The 27,365-nt window shown below is 41.1% G+C and overlaps 1 protein-coding gene across 1 annotated transcript; it reads left to right on the forward strand.

The window, feature by feature from the left end:
* Positions 1–1,291: 1,291 nt before the first annotated feature.
* LOC134679237 (uncharacterized) lies at positions 1,292–26,394 on the forward strand. Its single transcript, XM_063538123.1, has 5 exons — positions 1,292–1,405; positions 1,502–2,202; positions 2,532–2,668; positions 12,820–12,892; positions 26,233–26,394. The coding sequence occupies exons 1-5, from the start codon at positions 1,339–1,341 to the stop codon at positions 26,392–26,394; spliced, it is 1,140 nt and encodes a 379-aa protein (XP_063394193.1). The 5' UTR covers positions 1,292–1,338.
* Positions 26,395–27,365: the final 971 nt, after the last annotated feature.

Genomic DNA, 27,365 nt, shown 5'->3' on the forward strand with positions numbered 1-27,365 from the left:
AGTGATCTGTTTGACCCTGTATGGCTTGAGACGTCATATTTAATGTTGTAGTACATTGCTTTATCGTCCGACTTTTGGTTTGGTTGTAAAACCCAAATAATCGAATATTTTTTTACGTAATTTTTATTTATTTGTAAATTTCTCTTAAACTGTTGCATATTTTGGTACACTTTGTATAAATAAAATAAAGTTTATTTAATTGGCAATTAATAATAATGTGCAATGCATAGTTTGGGTGCAGTATGCAACATTCGCAACGAAGCGGGAGTCATTTTGATGACGTCATTCCGCTGAAGTAGATGGCCGGCGCCGCCGTCTCCCGGCAGTTTTGGAGACCCAATGCCATGCTCAACAACATACTAAAAGTTGGTAGCGGTTTCCGGCTCTGAACTATCTCTGCGACCGTTTCCCATAAGGCATGGCACTACTTGGCAGTGAGCAGGGCCATAGAGAGGGAAGGGGGTTGATTGAAGGGGAGAGGGCTCATATTACGGGCCTAAATGTCGCCAAGCTCACCATAGTTGTTAACCTATCGAATGAGATGATGCCTTTACTGAGATTGGTCAACGATATGTAATCATACGACATACCTATATGAGGCCTGGACGTTAGTGAGATGACGATTCACTCATTGCTGGTGTCCTACTTTATTACCTACATATAAAATTAGTTTCACCTGATTATCCACCTGGTTTCCTGAACTTCGTAGTCGCCTCCAAACCTCCCCTTATAGCGACCCCATTCCTCACACTAGTTTACCGTAAGTTCATATTAGCCATCAACAATTCCCTCGGATCACTGTTCACTCTGATTACTGATATACGTTGTTCACAATTTGCAAGAGACACATCATTAATCTAATAACACCATAAGAAACTCGTTGAATTGATCCAAACGCAAAATTCTCTTCCTCCGTAGATTTGTTTGCACATGACCTCGTCTTATCCCTGTCGTTCGGCGTCTACCCTCTTATCTCCCCAAAAAATCACAATAACCTAGAAGCGGTTATTTTAACTTAAACGTGACTGCGAGCGCCATCTACCCCATGACGCTGGCAACTATTAGCCGATTCGCGATATGTTCGCGACACTAAAAGGGGAAGCAAATACCTGTAACTTGTATAATCTTACGAATCATAATTAAAAATGTATGTTGGTTCGTAATTGCGTTGTTTTAAGGTTTTATGAGGTTTGAGGATTATGTATCCAATGTTTATATTGTTTATTAGCCATTAATTGTGATTAGCGGAACTGTTAATAATTGGAATATATTAAATAAAATTGTTGGATTTTGGTTTACTATGCTAGTAGCAGGTAGGTATTTGTAGCATAAATAACTATGTGTATGAATCGATATTACTTTGGAAAGTATTGCATGGCAATAGAATTTTTGGTGCTTGTCTTTTGTAAGATATTTTTTTGTTTCTTTTTTATTGAGATATTTTCATATATTATTTGTTTATTGCTTGCTTGTTTTTATTAATGCTTGTGTTTTTACTCAGATATTAACTCGGTATCAACATCTAATAAAGATTACAATACATCAAATAGCACAAATGTATTTAAAAACAACGAAACTGTCCTATACAATACAACCATTAGTGAAGTCTCAAGCTCTCACAAAATCTTTGGAATTAGCAAGCAACAAGAGAATGACTTCGACCTCTCTGAAATTATTGTCCATTTAGATGCCGCCTTACAAGAAAGATTGATCCAGAATTTAGATAAAGAGGATACAGAATTTCTTCGCTGGTTGGACATTGACATTGACTCGGAACCTTCAGAGTCCTTGGCTCGTCTCAAGGGCTTCAGAAGACAGACTTCAAAAGCCCTTGGACTGCAAGAAAAGAAAATTCTTGAACATTTAAGTTTTAACAAGAATCTTCTTTCACATTCGGTCTCCCATAAGAAACTAAAACAAGGAAAGGAGTCAGCTCAAGTACGCAGTCAAACGCGATTGGAAAAGATAATTCCGGAGTTGCGTTCAATATATGACTCTAGTTCTTTAGATCCCTCATTGAAGAGACCCAAATCGGGTGCTAAAATCGGGTCTTTAAAAAGATTAAAGAGACAAGCCGACTTGGAGCCTCCGCGATGGCCTGGGATGCCGACTGAAGTGCCGGGCGTGCTTCGCAATATTAATAACGGAATTGTCAAACGGAAGCTCATAGATATGATGCTGCAATCTTTGTACTCTGCGCAGGTATGACTATTGGCTAGGGGTCTATCTTACTAATACGAGTGTACATACAGGTTGATTCATAAATCGTCATCAGAAATATGCAATGTGTTTCATACTCTGTATGTACATTTGAAAGCGTCTCTGGCCCCTAGGAGGGCCAATCGTGGCCAAGTACGGTCACCTGACCCCCTACCGCCTGGCCTTCATCTTAGGTCCTTCTACTGATACATTGATGATTTCAGGAGCGTCTCTGGCCCCTAGGGCCAATCGTGGCCAAGTACGGTCACCTGACCCCCTACCGCCTGGCCTTTATCTTAAAGGTCCTTCTACTGATACGTTGATGATTTCAGGAGCGTGTCGGGCACCTAGGGCCAATCGAGGCAAAGTACGGTCATCTGGCTCCCTACCGCATGGCCTTCATCTTTTTGAAGCTGGATCAGCTGGTTCACGAGAGCCATTCTATCAAGATGTACATAGATAGTAAGGAGTAAGTTCTAATTACCCGACTACGGCAACGCAAAAGGAGGGTTATGATTTTGACCGGTATGTATGTGGGTATGTATGTATGTATGTATGTATGTATGTATGTTCATCTGTTCCCTCATAACTTCTAAAGTACTTATTATAATTTAATAAACGATGTGTCATTCGAATCGTCTTAATCGTCCGCTGGTTATAGGCTATATGGCGTCACAAAAAAATGAACACTGCGCCCTCTAGAGGTCATAAAGTCACGAACCAAAAAACTAAAATTAAGTAATGATGATGTGTTATACATCATTGGAAAGAGCTCAATTAGCACATTTCAAATATATAAATATTGTTAGCGTTTGCACCTGGCTTTGCTTGCATGCGCCAGATAAAACATTAAATTTTCGGTTAGGTGATTCTAAATTCGAACTATGAATCTACAAGCGCTCTGGATTCTATCCGTGTGTTACGCGACTACGGCGATACAAGAAGGTTTTTGCAAAAGAAATTTGGCCGCTATACATGGTGTTTTTTTAATGTCCTGCAACATTTTATAACGTGAATAGGTATAGAAGTCCTGATCAGCCAAAATGTATGAAACAGTCAATTTTTTTACAAGATACGTACGCGTTCCAATGCCGGACGCCTTCGGCGCCCACATACTAAAAGAGTCGGGCGTCGGGCGTAGCCCGACATACGCGTTCCAAAGCCGGGCGCCTTCGGCGCCCTCATAATAAAAGAGTCGGGCGTAGCCCGACATACGCGTTCCAAAGCCGGGCGCCTTCGGCGCCCTCATACTAAAAGTGTCGGGCGTAGCCCGACGTACGCGTTCCTAAGCCGGGCGCCTTCGGCGCCCTCATACTAAAAGTGTCGGGCGTAGCCCGACGTACGCGTTCCAAAGCCGGGCGCCTTCGGCGCCCTCATACTAAAAGAGTCGGGCGGAGCCCGACGTACGCGTTGCGAAGTCGGGCGCCTTCGGCGCCCTCATACTAAAAGTGTCGGGCGTAGCCCGACGTACGCGTTCCAAAGCCGGGCGCCTTCGGCGCCCTCATACTAAATGTGTCGGGTGGAGCCCGACGTACGCGTTGCAAAGTCGGGCGCCTTCGGCGCCCTCATACTAAGAGTGTCGGGCGTAACCCGACGTACGCGTTGCAAAGCCGAGCACCTTCGGCGCCCCCTTACTAAAAGAGTCGGGCGAGCGTTCCAAAGCCGGGCGCCTTCGGCGCCCTCATACTAAAAGAGTCGGGCGGAGCCCGACGTACGCGTTCCAAAGCCGGGTGCCTTCGGCGCCCTCATACTAAAAGAGTCGGGCGGAGCCCGACGTACGCGTTCCAAAGCCGAGCTCCTTCGGCGCCCTCATAATAAATGAGTCGGGCGGAGCTCGACGTACGCGTTGCGAAGCCGGGCGCCTTCGGCGCCCACATACTAAAAGTGTCGGGCGTAGCCCGACGTACGCGTTCCAAAGCCGGGCGCCTTCGGCGCCCACATACTAAAAGGGTCGGGCGTAGCCCGACGTACGCGTTCCAAAGCCGGGCGCCTTCGGCGCCCACATACTAAAAGGGTCGGGCGTAGCCCGACATACGCGTTCCAAAGCCGGGCGCCTTCGGCGCCCACATACTAAAAAGTCGGGCGTAGCCCGACATACGCGTTCCAAAGCCGGGCGCCTTCAGCGCCCTCATACTAAAAGAGTCGGGCGTAGCCCGACATACGCATTCCAAAGACGGGCGCCTTCGGCGCCCTCATACTAAAAGTGTCGAGCGTAACCCGACGTACGCGTTCCAAAGCCGGGCGCCTTCGGCGCCCTCATATTAAATGAATCGGGCGTAGCCCGACGTACGCGTTCCAAAGACGGCCGCCATCGGCGCCCTCATAGGCACTAAAGGAGTCGGGCGTAGCCCGATATAGGCGGCGCGCTCTGCGTACATTTCTGTACTGAGGACGCCCTCGCAAAAGTAATATAAAGTGACTTCAAAATGTTAGTAACGAAATCATGACCCCAAAATTAATTAAATAAAAAATAAGTTCAAAAACTAAAACCCGACTACTGCAAATCGCGCTCTAAAAAGTATGAAACAAGATAGAATTCTTATCTAAAATTATCAAGCAGGAAATATTATAAATGTTACCATTTTTAGTGTTCCGTACAAAACTTTGTTTACGGAACACTTATGGGATCACTTCGGTCTTGAAAATCAGTTAAATACGTTTTTCTCAGAGACCGTTTGACATAGATACCTAAAATTTGGAACAGTTATAGCAATTACCACCACTCATATTGTAAATAAGTCAAAACTGCTTATTTCTTATTAAAGGGGGAAATTTAGGGGGTTGAGAGGGGTAGGCTGAAACTTTTTTCATTTGTAAGAATCGTGTGGGGTACCATTAGAAAGCTTGCAAAAAATTGAGTCGATGGACTGATTTTGACTTCATTTTAGACTGCAATAGTTTCGTCAAAAAATGCATTTAAAGTTGCAAGTTTTCATACAAAAATTTTCACCTCTGTCCTGGCGATTTTCGCGAAAACTATAGCTAACAGGCAGCTGACCAGTCAATACCCAACTTAAAGAAGCATGGAGACGGCGGGAAAATTATCAGCTTAACTTTATCTTTATTAGTTTTTCAACTGCAGCTTGACCTTTGGTTGCTTAGGGCTAGCTAACTGATGCTTACACTGGTCAATTCATATTAGGCAGTAATTTTTACGAGAAACATCCTTAGTTAAAACTTTGGCATTGAAATTTATGACTTATGTCTTTGACACAAAGTTTAATTCTGCTTGCTTATTTTTGTGGGATATTTAATTTTATCTCAATAGCCTACTATAAGTATGAGAGAGATCTACAAAATACGACCTTATTATATTGCAAATAAGTTTCAATTTCGAACGGGCTTTCCAACCAATGGACTAGGCATCTCAAAAATCTGAAAAATTCAAATTAAGAATTCCGTTCTTGACTGTCGTTGTGTTTTTTTTTCCACAATAGGACACATAGAGTTAGTAAGGCGTATAGAGATAATAAAGTCATCTAATATTTATGAACAGCTTTGGCCTCATGTATAGATTTTATTGAGAGTATCTGATTCGTCGAAACAATATACACAATATTCCTTTTCATTAAGTACCATTACATTTCTGTATTAATTGTATAATTATAATATCAATTAATTATATTCAGTACTTAAACTACGTAACGTACGTACGTTTATTTATTGTAAACTACGTGTATGTGAGGTGTGCAATAAAGAGTATTGTATTGTATTGTATTGTACTTATGTATATTTTTGAACGGATCGGTGAGCAACAAGATTCAGGGCTATAACCGCGAAAATAGAAGTTCAAAAATTGCGAGCATTTTTCTCTGTCACTCTAATTACGCCCTCATTGGAGTAAAAGAGAAAGATCCCCGCAAATTGTGAATTTCGTTTGTCGCGGTAGCCCCTCAGTCCTGTTACGAGAAAATAATTTTGGAAGACATTAATAGTATATGACAGTTAAATATCACAGTTTTTAGAAACAAAGGTAAAATTGACGAAATATTTAAAGTAAGCCGATCTTGTTTTTTAGCGGTTCTAAATAATATTAAAGTCTATATATATGGCATAGAACTAGAAACAAAATCAAATAAAAAAAAATAATGAGTTCTAAATTCAAATTGAAGGAGTATAGGTACATTTAAGGTATTATAGGCCAAGAGCGCACCACGATTTTAATTTTTGCGACGCGATTTTAGAATCGCGCTGTAATATATCGCAGAAAATTCATTGCGCGCACTGCGATGAAAAAGTCGACGATTTGTTCATTCTCAACATGGATTTACGTACCAGTCGCTTGTCATGAAACGTGTCTTTAATATGCGATTGCTGTATGACTTTGAGCATTTATAACACAAAAGTGATCCCCGTCTCTTTCCACAATTAAATGGTCAACATCTAGCGTCTCATTTTGAGACTCCATTGGAGATGCAGGTGCCGAGATGTTGGGGTTTGGAGAGCGAAATGCCGACTGAGGTCCGGCCGGGGTGCGATTTTATTATCATAGTGCGCGCGGGGCCATACAACTCCGCATGCTGCAATTCACTTTGTGACAATCGCGCCGCGAACAATCGCGGAAAAATGTGACAAATCACAATTTTAAAATCGCTGCGATTTTTTTGTCGCAAATGTCGCGCACTAACATATAAACACATACGTTGCATTTCTGCAATAAAATTATCGCAAGACAAAAATCGTGGTGCGCGCTTGGCCTTAATCTAAATTATTATAATATTTATAATACATCAAGCATTCGCGAGATGCTCGACTTCGGTATTCAAACACAAAGCAATAGTACTTGTACTATCTAACTAAATGCAAAGGCCGAAGGAGCGATTCGAAGATCCGAAGCGTCCGACAGACGCGCGCCTCCCGTAACTTTTCCAAGTATTTTTAAGTACAAGTGTCTAAGTCGCAAGATCCAAAGGCTGAAGTCGCATTGGGCCGAAAGCCCGAAGCATCCAGGAGGTCAGTTCTAAACACAGGTAATTAATACAAGTGTCTAAATGCGAAGGCCGGAGGCCGAGCTCCGCGTAGGGCCGAAGGCCCGAAGCCTGCAAGATGTCAGTGGTTAAACACAGAACTGACTTCGGGCCTTCGGCCCTACGCGGAGCTCGGCCTTCGGCCTTCGCATTTAGATACTTATACTATTGTTCTGTGTTTAAGTACTAACATCCTGGACGCTTCGGGCCTTCGGCCCTACGCGGAGCTCGGCCTTCGGCTTTCGCATTTAGACACTTGTACTATTGTTCTGTATTAAAGCACTGACGTCCTGGACGCTTCGGGCCTTCGGGCTACGCGGAGGTCGGCCTTTGGCCTTCACATTTAGACACTTGTACTATTGCTCTGTGCTAAAGCGATGACATTTTGCTAAAGCTCGGCCTTCGGCCTTCGCACTTAGACACTTTGTACTATTGTTCTGTGTGTGTAGTTGAATACGGTATCCTAAAAACAGGCAAACAACCTCTGTAAAATGTAACGATGCGAGCGGTACGGCTACCATCAGTTTGGTATTGACATAAACGCTACCGTGGGCGTGAACGTAATTTACTTTCTATGCATCTCGCTCGTACTGACATATTAGTGCGAAAGAGATATACCTATAGGAAGTAAATTACGTTCACGATATCGTTTATGTCAATGCCAAACTGATGGTAGCCGTACGGAGCACTAAATGCCTCGAGCTATCTCGGGCTTGGCCAAATTATTTTTATATAAATTACAACGTAATATAATTTACTGATTTTTTTATATATTTACAGAGATTCAGAGGATAGCCGTGGTCGTATGCCACATTACTTTTAAGTTTATAATCGCGGCATACGACCACGGCGATCCTCTGAATTTCTGTAAATATATAAAAAAATCAGTAAATTATATTACGTTGTAATTTATATAAAAAAAATGGTAACATTTATAATATTTCCTGCTTGATAATTTTAGATAAGAATTCTATCTTGTTTCATACTTTTTAGAGCGCGATTTGCAGTAGTCGGGTTTTAGTTTTTGAACTTATTTTTTATTTTTCTTTTGCGGAGCTTATGACTCCGCAGCAAGCTCGGCCGAATCTCACCTTCTCATGCAAACCGAATTTCGTTCTCATTCTAAAACTACGTGTTGGATTGCAATGAAATTTTGCACATATATTTTGTCATTTTTGTAATTTTTCTCACTGGTGGTTGATCATACCGTGAGTCTGTGCGCGCACTGCTAGGTTCCGGCAGAATACCAGCGCTGTGGCAGCAATGCTGCAGCACATGCTGAGCCGGCGCCTTTTCGCGACGTGACAAAAAAAATCCTAGTATGTAGTTAGTAATTACTTTAGTATAGTACTTAGACAAAAGTTTTAGTTTTATTCTTATCATAAGTTCAATTTTTTTTTGTCACGATAATGTTTTGGAATAAAGTTTTTATCTATCTATCTATATACGTAGTATAAATTTTGTCAAATGATTTTTACGCTAATACCCTTTAAGACCGTAATCTTTTAAACAAGTAAAAGCATTGTTTCTTTTGTGTGACAGTTGCCTAAGAGGTACTTTGGTGTATTCTCATGTGTCCCCGCCTTACGTGACGGCCGCCATACATGTGGCGGGGAAAAATGGGAATGATTTATTTGCATGGGAATACACCATTTTACTGACGCTTTAATTATACAGCTGTTAAGAAGCAAAAGACGTATTTTGACGTGAAACGTCTTTAAAAAGCCGTAGTAGAGGTGCCGGACCAAAAACCAAGTGTAACGAAAAGTGTTATGGCGCGGCGGCTTATATCTCATAAACTATAATACCTACAAACATAGTTTTGATATAGATATATAGTAGAAAGTAGCCATTACTCGGAACAGTACGTGCCGCTGACATAAATGGCGCTGATTCTGCGCTAGACACGACGTATTCGGAGCTAAAATGACCCCTATTTTCAGTGTTCATTTAGTAATGACTCATCAGCCCATTAACCGATTTCGGTAAAATTGGTGCCATTTGATAGAACTTATTTTATTTTAATGAAATATGAGTAAAATAAAGTACGTGGAATTATAATAAGCTGCTAAAACATAAAAATGTGACAGTTATTACAGAATTTTTATCACTGCTCTTGTTTGAGGCCACCGTGTGCGAAAAATAGGGCGCAAAACTGACAAAATATACCTGAAATAGTAAGATAAAGCAATAACGGTTCTTTTAATACTACATTCACCATAGTAATACATGCTCATCTCCTCAAATAATGCATTAGCATCTAAGGCGGCGCGGCGGCGCGGCGGCGCGAGTTACTTTGATAGAACACATAATATAACGTATGACGGCTGCTTGACAATCCCGAGTTCCTAATGCTAGTAAGTATATAGTAATCTTAGTTAGGTACTTTCTGATGTAATGGGTAAAACATAATTTAGAAATGGTCACTTCTGTGGACAATAGGTACTATAAAAGGTAACGACTGTGGTTCATATATATCCCGTTTTTCTCATTTGAGTCTCAAGTATTGAATGAAATATTCTGCCTGTAAAGGTGCTGCGTAAAAAAATGCTTTTAGATTCCCTTAAATGCGATGGCTACAGGAAAGACACGAACGAGTTTGCTATAAAACGTGTATTACCCGTATAAAATATTTATTCTCGTAATTTTGGTGTGTTATTTACACAAAAAATTGTACCTAATCGTTACATTCATTACTCCAAAATGAATTGATCATTTAATTATTTAAATAGGTGTGACGCTGTAATTAATTATTTTTAAATTACCCATCAAATGCCGCATTCAAGTTAGATAAAGTGAATCATTATGACCCCAAATATTCTTTACAGATAAAATTTAGATATTATCCAAAATTATTATAATACATCACGCATTCGCGAGATGTGCGAATTCGGTATTCAAACACAAAGCAATAGTACAAGAGTCTAATTAAATGCGAAGGTCGAAGGCTGCGCTCTACGTAAGGCCGAAGGCAAGAAGTGTCCAGGATGTCAGTGCTTTAACACAGAACAATATTACAAGTGTCTAAACGCGAAGGCCGAAGGCCGAGCTCCGCGTAGGGCCGAAGGCCCGAAGCGTCCAGTCTGTCAGTTCTGTGTTTAACCACTGACATCCTGGACGCTTCGGCCTTCGCATTTAGACACTTGTACTATTGTTCTGTGTTATAGCACTTAAATCCTGGACGCTTCGGGCCTTCGGCCCTACGTGGAGCTCGGCCTTCGGCCTTCGCATTTAGACACTTGTACTATTTTTCTGTGCTAAAGCACTGATGTCCTGCACGCTTCGGGCCTTCGGTCCTACGCGGAGCTCGGCCTTCGCATTTAGACACTTGTACTACTGTCCTATGTTAAAGCACTTAAATCCTGGACGCTTCGGGCCTTCGGCCCTACGCGGAGCTCGGCCTTCGGCCTTCGCATTTAGACACTTGTACTATTGTTCTGTGTTAAAGCACTAACATCCTGGACGCTTCGGGCCTTCGGCCCTACGCGGAGCTCGGCCTTCGGCCTTCGCATTTAGACACTTGTATTATTGTTCTGTGCTAAAACACTGATGTCCTGGACGCTTCGGGCCTTCGGCCCTACGCGGAGCTCGGCCTTCGGCCTTCGCATTTAGACACTTGTGCTATTGTTTTGTGTTATAGTGCTTAAATCCTGGACGCTTCGGGCCTTCGGTCCTACGCGGAGCTCGGCCTTCGGCCTTCGCATTTAGACACTTTTACTATTGTTCTGTGTTATAGCACTTAAATCCTGGACGCTTCGGGCCTTCGGCCCTACGCGGAGCTCGGCCTTCGGTCTTCGCATTTAGACCCTTGTACTATTATTCTGTGTTAAAGCACTAACATTCTGGACGCTTCGGGCCTTCGGCCTTACGCGGAGCTCGGCCTTCGGCCTTCGCATTTAGACACTTTTACTATTTTTCTGTGCTAAAGCACTGACATCTTGGACGCTTCGGGCCTTCGGCCCTACGCGGAGCTCGGCCTTCGGCCTTCGCATTTAGACACTTGTACTATTGTTCTGTGTTATAGCACTTAAATCCTGGACGCTTCGGGCCTTCGGCCCTACGCGGAGCTCGGCCTTCGGCCTTCGCATTTAGACACTTGTATTATTGTTCTGTGCTAAAACACTGATGTCCTGGACGCTTCGGGCCTTCGGCCCTACGCGGAGCTCGGCCTTCGCATTTAGACACTTGTACTATTGTTCTGTGTTAAAGCACTAACATCCTGGACGCTTCGGGCCTTCGGCCCTACGCGGAGCTCGGCCTTCGGCCTTCGCATTTAGACACTTGTATTATTGTTCTGTGCTAAAACACTGATGTCCTGGACGCTTCGGGCCTTCGGCCCTACGCGGAGCTCGGCCTTCGGCCTTCGCATTTAGACACTTGTACTATTGTTCTGTGTTAAAGCACTAACGTTCTGGGCGCTTCGGGCCTTTGGCCCTACGCGGAGCTCGGCCTTCGGCCTTCGCATTTAGACACTTTTACTATTTTTCTGTGCTAAAGCACTGATATCTTGGACGCTTCGGGCCTTCGGCCCTACGCGGAGCTCGGCCTTCGGCCTTCGCATTTAGACACTTGTATTATTGTTCTGTGCTAAAACACTGATGTCCTGGACGCTTCGGGCCTTCGGCCCTACGCGGAGCTCGGCCTTCGCATTTAGACACTTGTACTATTGTTCTGTGTTAAAGCACTAACATCCTGGACGCTTCGGGCCTTCGGCCCTACGCGGAGCTCGGCCTTCGGCCTTCGCATTTAGACACTTGTATTATTGTTCTGTGCTAAAACACTGATGTCCTGGACGCTTCGGGCCTTCGGCCCTACGCGGAGCTCGGCCTTCGGCCTTCGCATTTAGACACTTGTACTATTGTTCTGTGTTAAAGCACTAACGTTCTGGGCGCTTCGGGCCTTTGGCCCTACGCGGAGCTCGGCCTTCGGCCTTCGCATTTAGACACTTTTACTATTTTTCTGTGCTAAAGCACTGATATCTTGGACGCTTCGGGCCTTCGGCCCTACGCGGAGCTCGGCCTTCGGCCTTCGCATTTAGACACTTTTACTATTGTTATGTGTTATAGCACTTAAATCCTGGACGCTTCGGGCCTTCGGCCCTACGCGGAGCTCGGCCTTCGGCCTTCGCATTTAGACACTTTTACTATTGTTCTATGTTAAAGCACTTAAATTCTGGACGCTTCGGGCCTTCGGGTCCACACCACGTTTCACGTCAGCCATAGCGGCTGTGTCCCTGATACAGCCTCTCTCATTTTTTTAGAGATTCAAAGGGATTACGTCATTAGAAAAGTAGACTCATCTCATAGCAATACCTCTTAACTCAAGGGAATTGCCTGAATAAACGTGACAATAGTCTGTTTGAGATCCTGAAAACGGTAAAAATTTAAGATACTACTCCTAAAAATACGTGTGATACCTCATTCTATTCGTCATGATGTCTAGAAAAATGTGTTCGAAGCGTGTATTAGCACACAAAAAATATCAAAAGTTATAAACGGTAAAAATTAAAGATACTATTTAATATTTACCGTTTTCAGGATCTCAAAACAGACTACAAGCGATCGACGGCCCACAAGTGGCGCCAGTTTCCTTCCGGACTTCCAAGAAAATGTAACAATGTTTAAACTGACTGTGTATTATAATGTAATTACAGGAATCTGGTGATGACGGAACGCCTGCAGTTGTACTCACATATCTTGCGGAGGAATATAGACGTCACTTACCTGGTAAGGATGACTCACGTTAGACTTCTTACTTACTTTTCTATGACATGATAGGCGATCACGTGATGCTTTCCATAGAAATCGATGCGCCAGAAGCATACCCATACGTCTTCGACAACATACCCATAACAATGTAGGTACACATTTGTGACGTCCCATGGGACCATGGCCATGGCCATGGGCCATAAGGTACCTTTGACCATGGTCAAAGGTATATACCTATTCCAATGACCATGGTCAAAGGTACCTTATGGTGGGTATGGAGTTATGCATATCCCAGTAATCTACAATAAATAAGCTATCGATAGCTCCTAAGTTGTATAGTTACAGAGATATTATGTTTTGAAGATAAAGGTGACAGTCAATTTCCAACGACAGCTGCATTACTGTTCATTTTACTATGGAAATTGACAATGACAGCGACGCGTTCAGGTCGGTCTTAGGCGTCGCGTGGAATCGCGCCTTCCCAATTAAGATAGCGCATGTACCTCCGGACCTTCGGCTTTACGCGGAGTTCGGTCTACAGGCATCGCATTAGACACTTGTAATATTGCATTGTTCTGTGTTTAAATACTAAAGGTACGCCTCTCTCGGACGCTTCGGGCATTCAGCCCTACGCGAGGTTCACGGCCTTAGGCCTTCGCATTTAGGTACTTGTATTATTGTCTATTGCAGTAAAACAATTTTATTTTTGCAGATCACGTATAATTTTACACACTTATCAAAAAAAAAGTTACACCCTGTATACAATTTTATTTTTACAAATTCTACTAAAAACACTATTTTGTTCGATTTAAACTATTGTCTGCGTTCCGCATAGGTGGTAAACATGAAAGGTTAAAAAAAGGAATACGGTTGAGAATTTAGCTGAAAGGAAAAAAATGTATTAATGTGGCGAATATAATGGACGATGATGGTTGGCGAGTTGGCGAATGATACCTAAATTTTGAACCGCTTGTTTATACCGCCCGTCAAGCGAGGCTTTTTGAATTTTGAGGAATTGTTGGAAGAAGAAGAAGAGGTATGCGGATCACAGATATTAATTAACAAATGGCGAAACAAAAATATGGCACAAAAATACTAAACAAATAATTAGGTGGTTATAAAAATTAGAATTGGAAAAAACTAACGCTAAAATTTACAAATATCCGTCTTGAAGTACAGGGGGAAATTACATATATAGGCTGATAAACACATTACCCTCCTTTGCGTCGCGCAGTCGGGTAAAAAAGGTAAAAGGGACAAGTGTGGGGGCACACGCAAGGCTGCGGTAGCCGGTAGGAAACTTTACTTGTTCAGCAGAGATGGCGCACGAGATGGTGAGCCTGAAGCAGGCCGACGAGGTAAGCCACTCGCTTCCTGGCGAGCGCGTATGGCAGAGCGGGCGATAACGATGAGGTTCCTTCACTCCACCAGTGCTTAGCGCTGACCTACGCACGGCCTTGGTGACCAGCAGTTTACGGGGAGCCTCTCCTTTCCGGACGCCGATTCATGCACGGCTTAGGTAGCCAGCTGTCTACGAGGAGCCTTTCCTCTCGTCGATTAACGCACACTTTCAACACCTCGAATTAATAATCAAACTGGTTAAACGTTGCAAAAAATTTAGTTTAAAGAAACAGCCCGGATCGCCAACGACTTTTTGACACCGAATCCACAAACCATCTGCCAAAAAACACATTCAAAGTTTTCTTTTTCGAACATTCCATCAAAATTTGAATTCAAAATAATCGCTAATATGCATTTTATTTTTTTACAAACGGCCAGCAGCGTTTCGCTACACTATATGGTATGTTGTTGTTGTTTGAATACTAAAGACGCGCCTTTCTCGGATGATTCGGGCCATTGGCTTATTTATTGCTATAAAAGGGGAGATATTAGTTAGGGGAAATTGCAGTAAGTGAGTTCCACCTGTCAGACGATTCTGGCCTTCGACCCTACCCCAGCTCGGACTTTGGCCTGCGCATCTAGACACTTGTTCTATTGGTCTGTGTTTGAACACAACACTCTCGCAGCTCAGCCTTTGCTGGCCTTCAAAATTAAGATATTACTTAGGGGAAAGTTGCGAAAAGCGCGCGCTTTGGCCCTTGGACCATACGCGGAGCTCACATTTCGGCTTTTGAATTTAGACAAACGTCTACTACTACTAGTTAGGTTAGGAAATTATAAAGGAAGGTTCTAAGCATTCTAGAAGGAAGGAAAAGACATGTATAAACATTAGTCACATAGATACTTCTTACAATAGGGAATATTACGCGAAACTCTGTGTAGGGGGCGCCACTACTACAATCCATCACAATCTCGGGCTCTACCGCGAAATATCGCTATCACTCTTGCATATTCGGCAGAACATTGCAGTATCCCTATTATAAAAATTAGTTTAGTAGGGGAGAGCGGGGTTAAACGTGCCGATTGTTATAAAATACAAATTAGATCTATGAAAACAGTGTGAATAAGGTATGTGTGTTACGCTATATTAATTAATGATTATTTGCGTTTCTGAGTAGCGATACTATTTTGTGCATCGTTAAACAGTTTTTTTACCAGAACTTTTTTTATGAGATAGGTCGGAACGGAACAACTAACCCCGCTATGGGGCGGGTTGTTCCGTTGCTAAAATTTATAACTTATCCGTCAAATATTTAAATCTCAGTTCACACACGCTTAAAGAGTATTTTGCAGTTCGTCGAAATATATGGTAATTTGTTGTGTACTATCAACAGATAGTAAAAAAAATCCAAAGCTAAAATGTGATTATCCGTGGGGTTCGTTGTGCCCTCGTTTTTGATTTATTTTCCATAACTACTATTCTACTATAATGGAAGCATCGAAAACGGCTCCTGCAACCGCATAGTGGACTGACTTTTCGCGACAAACATCATACGAATCGCTCCATGGTTTACTTGCGTTCCTATTCTCATCGGATCAACTTACCTCCGGCAAGTTTGACCCCACTCTCCCCTACCTACTAAAGTTAAGAAGAAATAAATGATCGAAGTTGGTAGGTACCTGCCTACGCACGTGTTAAAACAAAACCAATTTTTTTCGCAGGCCTGTTAAGACTTTTAAGTAGGTTTAGTAGGCAAGGATAATTTCATTCACAAGAAATATAAGAATCCAATTAGCCAGAAATTATTCGAAGTCCATGTTCACATTTTTAGATTTCAATAGCGCGATTTAGAACATGTTTGTGAATGAATGAATGAAATGTATTTATTTGCCAGAATATGGTACATTGATGTGATCTTAAATTAGAATGAATGCAAGTTCCATCATATTCTACCGTGAAGTCGGTGTACAAATATTTTCACTTATATCTATTTCTTACATCTATATCTTTGGTTTACACAATATATTAAAACTAGCTGTGCCCGCGGCTCCGCCCGCGTGGAATTCGGTTTGTGTCAGTAAGCTGCTAAATATAAAAAAAAATTGTAAATTACAATACATTACGCTGTATTTTTTTATTCAAAAAATTATAACATTTATAATTTCCTGCATGGTAATTTCTTAAAATAATCTCATTGTTTCATACTTTTTAGAGCGCGATTAGTCCGACTACGCCCGACTCTTTTAGTATGAGAAAGTCTAAGTCGCCTAGCTTTGGACCGCGTGCAGTGCGCCACATACGTCGGGCAATTCCCGACTCTTTTAGTATGAGGGCGCCGAAGGAGCCCGGCTTTGGAACGCATTTAGCGCGCCACGTGCGTCGGGCTTAGCCCGATGCTTTGAGTATGAGGGTGCCTTCGGCTCCCAACTTTGGCAAGCGTACAGCGTGTCACGTACGTCGGGTTACGCCCGACGCTTTGAGTATGAGGGAGGCGCCCGGCTTTGGAACGCGTACAGCGTATCACGTACGTCGGTCTAGGCCCGACACTTTTAGTATGAGGGCGCCGAAGGCGCCCGGCTTTGGAACGCGTACGTTACGCCCGACGCTCTTAGTATGAGGGCGCCGGAGGTGTAACGTACGCCGGAGGTGGAATGCGTACAGCGTGTCACGTACGTCGGGCTACTCCCGACGCTCTGAGTATGAGGGCGCCGAAGGCGCCCGGCTTTGGAACGCGTACAGCGCGACACGTACGTCGGGTTAAGTCCGAAGCAGTGCCGGATTAAGATATTTTGATGACGCGTAGCCCGACGCTTTGAGTATGAGGATGCCTTCGGCGCCCAACTTTGGCAAGCGTACAGCGTGTCACGTACGTCGGTCTACGCCCGACTCTTTTGGTATGAGGGCGCCGAAGACGCCCAGCTTTGAAACGCGTACGTTACGCCCGACGCTCTTAGTATGAGGGCGCCGGAGGCGCCCGGCTTTGGAATGCGTACAGCGTGTCACGTACGTCGGTCTACGCCCGACACTTTTAGTATGAGGGTGCCGTAGGCGCCCGGCTTTGGAACGCGTACAGCGCGCCACGTACGTCGGGCTACTCCCGACGCTCTGAGTATGAGGGCGCCGAAGGCGCCCGGCTTTGGAACGCGTACAGCGCGACACGTACGTCGGGTTAAGTCCGAAGCAGTGCCGGATTAAGATATTTTGATGCCCTAAGCATTTCTAGACCCTGGTGCCTCCTCTCCCTAAGGTCATCAAGATTACATTTTTTTTTTGGTAAATTGAGTGAAGTTCATTGCAACATTACAGCTGAGAATAGAAATCAGTCACATCATTTTATCAGGAAAATTGTCAGTGCCGCAGCAGTAATGTTCCAACAGAGTACCTAATGCTGCTGCATTCGCCACCCGAATGTCACCTTTATCATATCTTAGGTGAGAATGTAATTGAAAACGCGAGCGAAGCGAGCGGGATAATTTTTCGATATAAAAACGCAATTTGATAGACAGTTGTACATTTTTACTTTTAGTATGGAAATCAGTCACATCATTTTATCACGAAAATTGACAGTGCTGCAGCAGTAACGTTGTAACAGAGTAATGTTGCTGCAGTCGCCACCCGAATGTCACCTATAACATACCTTAGAAAGTGATTGAAAACGCGAGCGATGCGAGCGCGAAAATTTTTCGATATAAAAATGCAATATGATAGACAGTTGTACATTTTCACTTTTAGTATGGAAATCAGTCACATCATTTTATGACGAAAATTGACAGTACCGCAGCAGTAACGTTGCAACAGAGTAATGCTGCTGCAGTCGCCACCCGAATGGCACCTTTATCATACCTTAGAAAGTTATTAAAAACGCGAGCGTAGCGAGCGCGAAAATTTTTCGATAAAAAAAACGCCTCAGCGAGGTTGTTTTCATGCATAAAAGATGCAAGAAAGCAGAGCTTGGAATTGACCAAGTGAATTGAATTGGCGAAGTGTGAGCAAGGCAGTAGGCCCAGCTGCGAAAGAGGAAAGCTTGGATTTGGATCCACGCCCAGTGTAATTAAGGCAGAAGATCAACTTTGCCGTAAGGCAAAGTAATTCAATTAAATTTGTTGATTCCGTACCCCCTCATCTAAACTTATAGTTAATATGGCAAAAACCTTCCTCGGTGGCTATTCATGTCACTACGTATAAAATTCAGCGCCATCTGTTAGTTTACCAGGGTACTCAATAGTGGTAGCACATTTGAAAAAAGTTTGCCCCTCCTTCCTAAGTAGCGCCATAAGATTCAGGGGCAAACTTAAATCAAGCGAGTTTTGTGGCTACCCCCCCTTTTAAGGGTTGAATTTTTATAGCCTATAACCTGGCCGGAGATTGTCTCGACAGATTAGTAAAGTTTGCATCAAAATCCGTTCAGCCGTTTTCACGTGATGCGCGTTCAAATAAACAGACAAACAGATAAACAGATAAACAGACAAACAGACAAAAATTCTAAAAACTGTTGGAACGTGTTCTGTTATCGATTTTAAGTATCCCTAGCCAACTTTTTTTCAAATATCTTCCAAGTACAGACTTTCGACCCTCTACAGCTTTATTATATGTATAGATATAACTAGGTACAATCAAACAGCTAAACTGTGAAGCTAATCAGTTTGATCCAGAAATTCTTTTACACTATAAAAACAATGCTTAAGTAGGTAAGAATCTAAATAATGTTTGAACAATGTAGTTGGTTTGTTTTTTAGGTCATCAGGTAACTTATTATATACTTTTATTGCCATAAAGTAAACATTTTTTTGAAATAATACCAAGTTGGATTTTGGCAGAGTTAACTTGTGCTTCCATCTGGAATTTGAACCATAGGCCTCCTCTCTGGTTTTAAAGAATTGAGGGTGCTGTTTTACGAATAGACAACACTCCTTAATATATATACATGGTAATGGTAATATTCTTAATTTAATAAACAATGGCTTACATGGTTCTAGGTATCCAACTTGACTCAATATTCGAATACACTTTTTTTGTGCCTTAAACGCTCTATCTACATCTACGGAGTTGCCCCAAAGAGTTATACCATATCTCAATGTAGATGAGACGTAAGCGTGATATGCACTAAGGGCGGCCGCAAGTGAAGCCACTTTTCGTGTTCTATCTAAGGCGAATAAAAACCTATTAATTTTTAAGCAGATGGATTCGATGTGACTTTTCCAATTACAGTGTTTATCTAAATTAAACCCTAGAAATTTCGTAGTTTCAACCTCTGTAATTTTCTCGTCCCTATAAGTGACATCTATTTTTAATGGGTTTGCTTTATAAGTCTGAAATTGCACTACTGCCGTTTTGCTTACATTTATTCTTAATTTGTTTTGACTCAGATTGGCAATGACAGTTTCCAGAGCGTCATTTATATCTGCTTCAAACGTATCACTATTTCGATATTGTATTGCAATTGTTGTATCGTCAGCAAATAGCAAGCAAGGATGGCTGATGCATTGTGGAAGATCGTTAATATAAGCTAGAAATAGAATTGGCCCTAATATACTCCCTTGAGGTACCCCACTGATGTTTGTACGGAAATGTGACCTGTAAACCTTTTTTTCACCTTTATTCAGTGACGTAATTTCTGTGCATTGTTCTCTATTTTTTAAATAACTTTCTATCCAAGTATATGAATTGCCTCTAATTCCATATTTTTCTAATTTGTATAGAAGGTTTTCATGACAAACAAGGTCGAAAGCCTTAGTCATGTCTAAAAATAATACTGCTATAGGGATTTTATCATTCAGGCTCTCGGTTATTAATTTTATAAGTGAAAATGCTGCTAAGGAAGTAGAGCTGTTCTTTCGAAAACCATACTGAGCAGTGCTTAGTACATCATATTTATTGAAGAAGTCATTTATTTTTATCAGCATCGCCTTTTCAAAAACTTTTGACTAAACTGGTATTAACGTAATAGGTCTATAATTATCTAAACTAGTTTTGGGCCCCTTCTTCAATAAAGGTTTCACTACCGAAAACTTCAATTTGTCTGGAAATTTCCCCTGTTCCATAGATAAATTTATAATGAAAGTAAGCGAGGGTGTTAGAGCTTCAACGCACATTTTAATTATTTGAGTATTAATTTCATCGTAACCAGCTGATTTTGTGTTTCTGAGATTTAGTATAATTTTTCTCGTGAATTCTTCGGAGATGGGTGTCAAGTACATACTATTTGTGATATTTTTTATTGAGCTTCCCATATTCACATCATTGCTACTAGCGACTTGAGTATTTGTCTTTTTTCCTGCAACATCCACGAAGAAATCATTAAATATGTTGCAGATGTCACTTGGATTATCATAAATCATATCATTAACAATAATCGTGTCCGTACAGCTAATACTGCTTTTTGATTTAATCGTTTCTTTAATAACTTCCCATGTTGCTTTACACTTATTTTCCGATTTCTGTATATAGCGTCTATTGTTAAGTTTCTGAGCACTTAACATGCATTTCTTTAAGATTTTACTATATTGTTTATATATTAATCTATTGCTGGTTTTACTATCTGTACTCATATTGCATCGTAAGAATAGGTTCCGTTTTTGTTTAAGGCTTTTTTTTAACCCTTTTGTGAGCCATCGATTTTTAACGGGTTTATTTGTGACTTTAATTCTTATTACTGGGAAACATAAATTAAAAAACAAAACAAGAGTGTCGTGAAATGAATCAAATGCTCGATCAGTATCGCTTTCCAGGTAGACGTCAGAAAAAGACAGAGCAGAAATGCAGCTATAGATCTTTACCAGATTTTCTTGGCTCTTTTGTACTCATGCCAGTATTTAATCTTATTTGAATTGGAATTTTTTATCGGAACATAAAGTAACTGACCAGTGTTATGGTCCGATAAAGCAAGCTCATGTACTTCCGATTCTGCTTTCAAAATATTACTTGTAATTAAATCCAGGCAAGATGCCTGTCGAGTAGGTACACCAATGTGGTTACGCATACCGTAGTTATCGAGTATAGCGTTTAGTTCATTGGAATACCGATTGATTTTTAGCATGTCTATGTTCCAATCGCCACAGATGATTATTTGTTTGTTCCGCCTACTGGTAATATCTAACAAAAGCTTATTAAGGTTGTCATAGAAAACATCTAAATCTGAGTTAGGGGTTCTGTATATGCATTGTGTTTAGTTCCTGTGTTTACCTTAGATATACCATATGATTTATATATGTCGGGAATTGTGGGCGTATTATACTATCTGCAGCACATCAGAACCTTCAATCGTGGATGATGACGAGGGCCTTCAATGAAATACGTTGTTCAACTCACAATCTTACTGCACAAGACTCATTACAAATCACAGCACGCGATACGTTTCTTATCTTAAGCAAACCAGTGGATTTAACCCAGGAGCCGCCACAGACGTCATCTTCTCCCGTTCGTTCTCATCGTGTTTCTTCTGAAGATTGATTGACAGCATAACTTCAATTGTTCTCGACTTCAATTGTTTTAATAGCGCAATCTATGACGTCTTAGCGGAACTGCGTCGATCGCCACTCAGGTGTACGTAACACCCTAGTTTACTCTATTTGTCAAGGTTTGCATGATAAAACGCCTCTTGAAGGCGACAGATGGCATATTTCAGCCATTCTCCGACACGGCCAACCTGACATTGTACGGGTCCCTCCGTACATTATCCATCCCCCTTTATGATTTTCACTGGTAGACTAGAGCGAAGATCAGATTCCTTCTGCTTCCAAAAGTAGAGGACTGTAGAGCGCAGTTCATCTGCACCACCACGGCATCCTGACATTGTATGCATCACTGCATACATCTGCGGACAGAATACAACAATCTGAGGTATCTAAGCTCATTGCTCGGCCTACCTTACCAAAGTAAGTTTTCCCATAACTTTTGAATACTGACAGGTAATTCAACTCTTTCAACAACACGCACAAGATCATTGTTGTGAATAAACAAGTTCAGCATAAGTATCACCATATTCAATAAGGCCAAATTAACAGAAATGGGGTATGGGCTAGAGATACATTTCGAACATTCATTAAGACTTAAATTGCAATTATCCAAACAGCGTGAAAATAATATGGCCATAAAGATACAAACAGAGCTTTTAAATGGACCTCACCGCAGAGATTCCTCTCAGTTGAAAATCATCTTGTATTGAGCTCTCCGTAATAAACGGTTTTCCATATTTTACTGTTTTTATGAACATTATCTGCGTACCTACTCATTACTTAAACGTTTAGTATTCCCTAAGAGTTTAGTGTCCCTACTAATACATTTTCTCATTTCAACCTTGATCCAGCTTTGTTTGCCATTTTTGTCAGTACCTCAAAATTTTGGCTCCGATCACAGAAAACAGCGATGAAATTGGTTTATCCATTTGAAAGATAATTGGCCGCACGCACAATGGCCTCTCACCCCAAACCCGTGTATCGTCTCCGTTATCTCATGGTTAAAATGTTTGGTAAGTTTGGTTTTTATTGACCGCCAAATTTGCATTCCATACAGTGTACTGTTCAGACCAACTTCTCTATTTTATTCCTTCTGTACGAACAACACATTTACAAGACAGCTTCAAAACTTGAAATATTATCAGGTAAGTCCAGTATTATACTTTCTACGTAAACCACATTGTATTTTTTCATGGAGGAAACCCGCTTTAATATTTTTTTTATAAAAAAAAAACGTGATCTTAATATTATAATATTTACACACTGATGACTATTCACTATAAATGATGTGATGTAGGTAATAATAGAATTTACATCACAGGTACCTAGTACCCACTTACCTAATCTAAACCTGACTTTAGATGACTGACATAATACTTCAAAAACCACAAAGAGATCTCAGAAAGATTCAAATAGGTTGACCATGCATGAAATTAACAAGGTAAAGGAGTTCATAACCTATTTTACAACGAATGCCATCACGAGGACCTAGCGTAACACGTACTAGTGGCAGAATTTATTTTCTACCTAAATCAAACCGCTGTACTCAAATTTTGCTAACTTCATTATCTTAAAACAGAAAATAAATACGTTCACTAAACATCGACAACTATTTTCGTAAAAGATCATAATTGTAAGGAGTACGAACAACTTTTGTACTAGTTCCATAACGTGCGTAATATACTACATACTTTAATAATAATAGTCAATAATTATCGCTATTATTCTATTGCCAAGATAGAGATTTTATTACTCGCACTAACATACATAGCATATGCACGACAATCAAATAATAATACCAAGACAGAACGTCGTAGTTTTCTTGAATTTTGAACAGGTGTAATAAGAAAGAAAGCGTTATTTTCCTATTTTGCAAGTCTCATTTTTGTTGCCTTCTACCGAAAAATACTAAAGTAGCACGTCAAAACCGTTAGCATTCTGTCATTAGCCTTCACATTTGAGGGGAGCAATAATTTATACCATAGTGCCAGGAATATTAAAATGGGTTTTAAATCAGCCACATTGCGTGTGTTTTATCCCTCGTGGACGCACGAGCGAGACACAGCTTTGAGTGTTAAGCAAAACAAACTTTGCACATAATCATTGTTTTTTTTAGCAAAAACTTTCTTTTCACATGCATCAACCAATGCCTACAAGTCAACACCAACTTCCAAATAACAGTGCCAACACCTTAGCTTGCAACAGCTTTGTTCCAACACACAGCTAGCCTCATCGCCCGGTCCGAAACCCCCTTGAATTGCAGTTACGAATAGGACTGTGCCCACCAGCACCCAGCCCTCAAACGCCCTCTGGACAACTCAGGTTCCGGTTGCGACCGCCAACTCATGTGATGAACCTCTCAAATAAACTTTTCTTAATGGTATCACTACTGTTACTTTGAAAGGGGCATGAACTTCACGTTTTGTCTCTTATGTCAATGTCATAAAACCATTAGTGGCATACCTAGAGATATCTATTCCCAAAATTAATTCCTTTAAATAGTGTTTAAATAGATCAATGAATAATATCCTTCTCAAACTGCTTACTTAGCTATTCATGCAATATGCAAAATTACATTAACCCATTGAGTACGTAGGTACGTCAAATTAGGTATCAAATCGAATCCAAAATTAAATAATTCATTATTAATTGAATTTGACTCTCAAAATGCTTCTTTAACAGATATACATCGCAAACAACATATCACTAAAACACAGAATAATGAGAATTGAAAAATTCAATGCCGGTTCCAATTTAAGTGTTTTGTACTGTAAACTGTAAAAACTGGCTGCAAAAATTACCACAAATGGATTCCTTCAGCCTCGATGGGGTTAAAGTAACCTTTTACGTTCTTCAAATAAAAACACAATTTTAACCCTTATTACGTTTGACTAGTCAATTTTGGACGTCAAGTCATTTTAAGAACCTAATCAAAAGGATGTAATCAAAAACTAAGTCTGAACTATCCGTCAACAGCCATAAACTTTGCACCGCTAAATCGAATTATTTTTCATATCCAAAAATGTCACGCACACGCCTCTATCTTAGGCACAAGCTAGCAAAAGAGAAATTATATTGACAGTGTGTTCGAAAAATGGTACTAATCATTCGTGACGCTGTAGCTTCACAAGATAACGATTCTTGGTCCCACGACACAATTTAAAAGAGTAAGAATCTACAAAAAAAATTAAGATGCATTATTTTGTTAAAAGCGATTCAAGGTATTACATGCCATATTATCCAGAAAATAGTTAAACAGCCTCCCACAGAATACATTGTCTTAACAATCAATTTCAAGTCCACGTACCAGATTTCCTTAATTACATACATGTCATGTCATTCTGACCATAAGAGCTAGTAGAGTAGGTACCTATCTCGTACCTGATCTCATATTTTTCTAAATAGAACCCATAAAGGTAAAGCCAGCGTGGTACACTCCACCAATACATTAACAAATCATAAAAGATGGAAGCAACTCACGCGATTCCCAAGTTCCAGTGACAGTCTGGCAACCAGTAAATATGCGGCTCCTCTCAGCTTCTGTAAACAAACTAAGGCACGCACGCTTATGCAATGCAACCGCAGCTCCTCCAGTCTCCCACCAACTATCTTCATTCTTCATGCACAGCAGAGGACTGTAAACGTGTTAACTCAGATTTACCTAAAATATTTACGACAGTTACAACATTTCCACGAACATTTCACACAACATAAGATAAAACGTAATTATGCAAAAACTTTATCACAATTTACAAAATATGAAATATGTCAACTGTCATTTCACTTCAAATATTTTCCATCACGATACTTCTTTATTTTCCACCAGCGCCAGCATGAGATTTCTTCATTTTCTAAGGCCTTTATAACTCTTGAATTAAGGAATGCCAGGGATTTTCAACTTCAGGGCAGATTTTCGGGACCTTCAGTCCACCTTCATTTGGCAAATTTGAGCTTCAAAGAGGAATTCCGTAGCGAATTCCGTGTGTTCGGCCGCACTTCTGATGTCGGGAATTGTGGGCGTATCATACTATCTGCAGCACATCAGAACCTTCAATCGTGGATGATGACGAGGGCCTTCAATGAAATACGTTGTTCAACTCACAATCTTTACTGCACAAGACTCATTACAAATCACAGATCACAGCACGCGATACGTTTCTTATCTTAAGCAAACCAGTGGATTTGACCCAGGAGCCGCCACAGACGTCATCTTCTCCCGTTCGTTCTCATCGTGTTTCTTCTGAAGATTGATTGACAGCATAACTTCAATTGTTCTCGACTTCAATTGTTTTAATAGCGCACTCTATGACGTCTTAGCGGAACTGCGTCGAACGCCACTCAGGTGTACGTAACACCCTAGTTTGCTCTATTTGTCAAGGTTTGCATGATAAAACGCCTCTTGAAGGCGACAGATGGCACATTTCAGCCATTCTCCGACATATATATTTTTTTGATCAGCGGTAAATACCCTTTAATTTGATAGCTCACTAAATAAGATATCGCGGTAACCGAAAACAATATTAAAAATAAGTTTACAAGTGAAACCTCGATTATATTGCCAGGTGGACTACATAATGGAGAGAGTGCCCAAAGACCAGGTGGTCAGGATTCGGCAGCAGCTCATACGACACGAGCAGGAGAAGATAATGGAGAATCACGCAGTCCACCTCAAAACCGTCACTCACCGACAGAGGCCTACAAATAAGAATAAGAATCACGATTGATTGGTCGATCGATCGATCGATCGATTGGTGTTTCTGAAGAAGTTTATTTTTTAAAAAAGATATGTAACATAATATAGTTTGCGTTTAACTATCTATTCTAACACTATGTTTCAACAAGCTCAGCATCGGAAAATCAGATAAGTAAACACATTTTATGCCGACTTAATTGCGTTTAACTATCTATTCTAACACAATTTTTCAACAAGCTCAGCATCAGAAAATCAGATATTTAAACACATTTTATGCCGACTTAAACAAAGCACTTCATAGCTGCTTTGTTACTGCACACCGTTGTATGGAGACCTTGCACTTTAAGACTATGCGCTGAAACTTGGCACAGTTGATTGTTGACTGGTCTTGAGCAGATACAGAGCGGGAGCCGAAGAGAGCCACCTCTCATTTAGTGGGGGGAGGGGGGAAGTTCGACGCTGCCGCGCTTCACTTGGAGCAATATTTCTCTAAAACTATACCTATTAGGGCATGTAATATATCATTTTCAGATTTATTGAGGATGAGGAATCTAGTTTCGGAACAAAAACAATGCACATTTTTAAGTGTACCAGGAATCTGAAAACAAAAAATACAGTCGTAAAGCTACGCTTATTACGTTTTAGAAAATATATAGTTTATTATACAAAACTGTTGATAAATGGGTGATAAAAAATAATATTAAGCGTGGGCAGGCCTATGGAACTCGCCGCGCGAGCTCGGATTAATACCTACGAATCCGCTCGCGTTCACGGTAGACAAGCAAGCCAGTTGGTTGCCACACGCGCTAACGTACGCACGCGCGCGCTCGAATATGCCTGCGAGATCATTAATACGAAGGAAATGTCATCGCAACGAAAAAAAAAAATTACACAGAGTGTTTATGGCTGCAAAAATACCAAATCAAATAATACATTATCGTTTTTTGCTCTATAACGTTATTTTTACGATAGTTAAAAGCTACGAAATTCCCTTAAAGATGT

This window comes from Cydia fagiglandana, chromosome Z, assembly GCF_963556715.1.
Source record: "Cydia fagiglandana chromosome Z, ilCydFagi1.1, whole genome shotgun sequence".
NCBI classification, from domain to species: domain Eukaryota; kingdom Metazoa; phylum Arthropoda; class Insecta; order Lepidoptera; family Tortricidae; genus Cydia; species Cydia fagiglandana.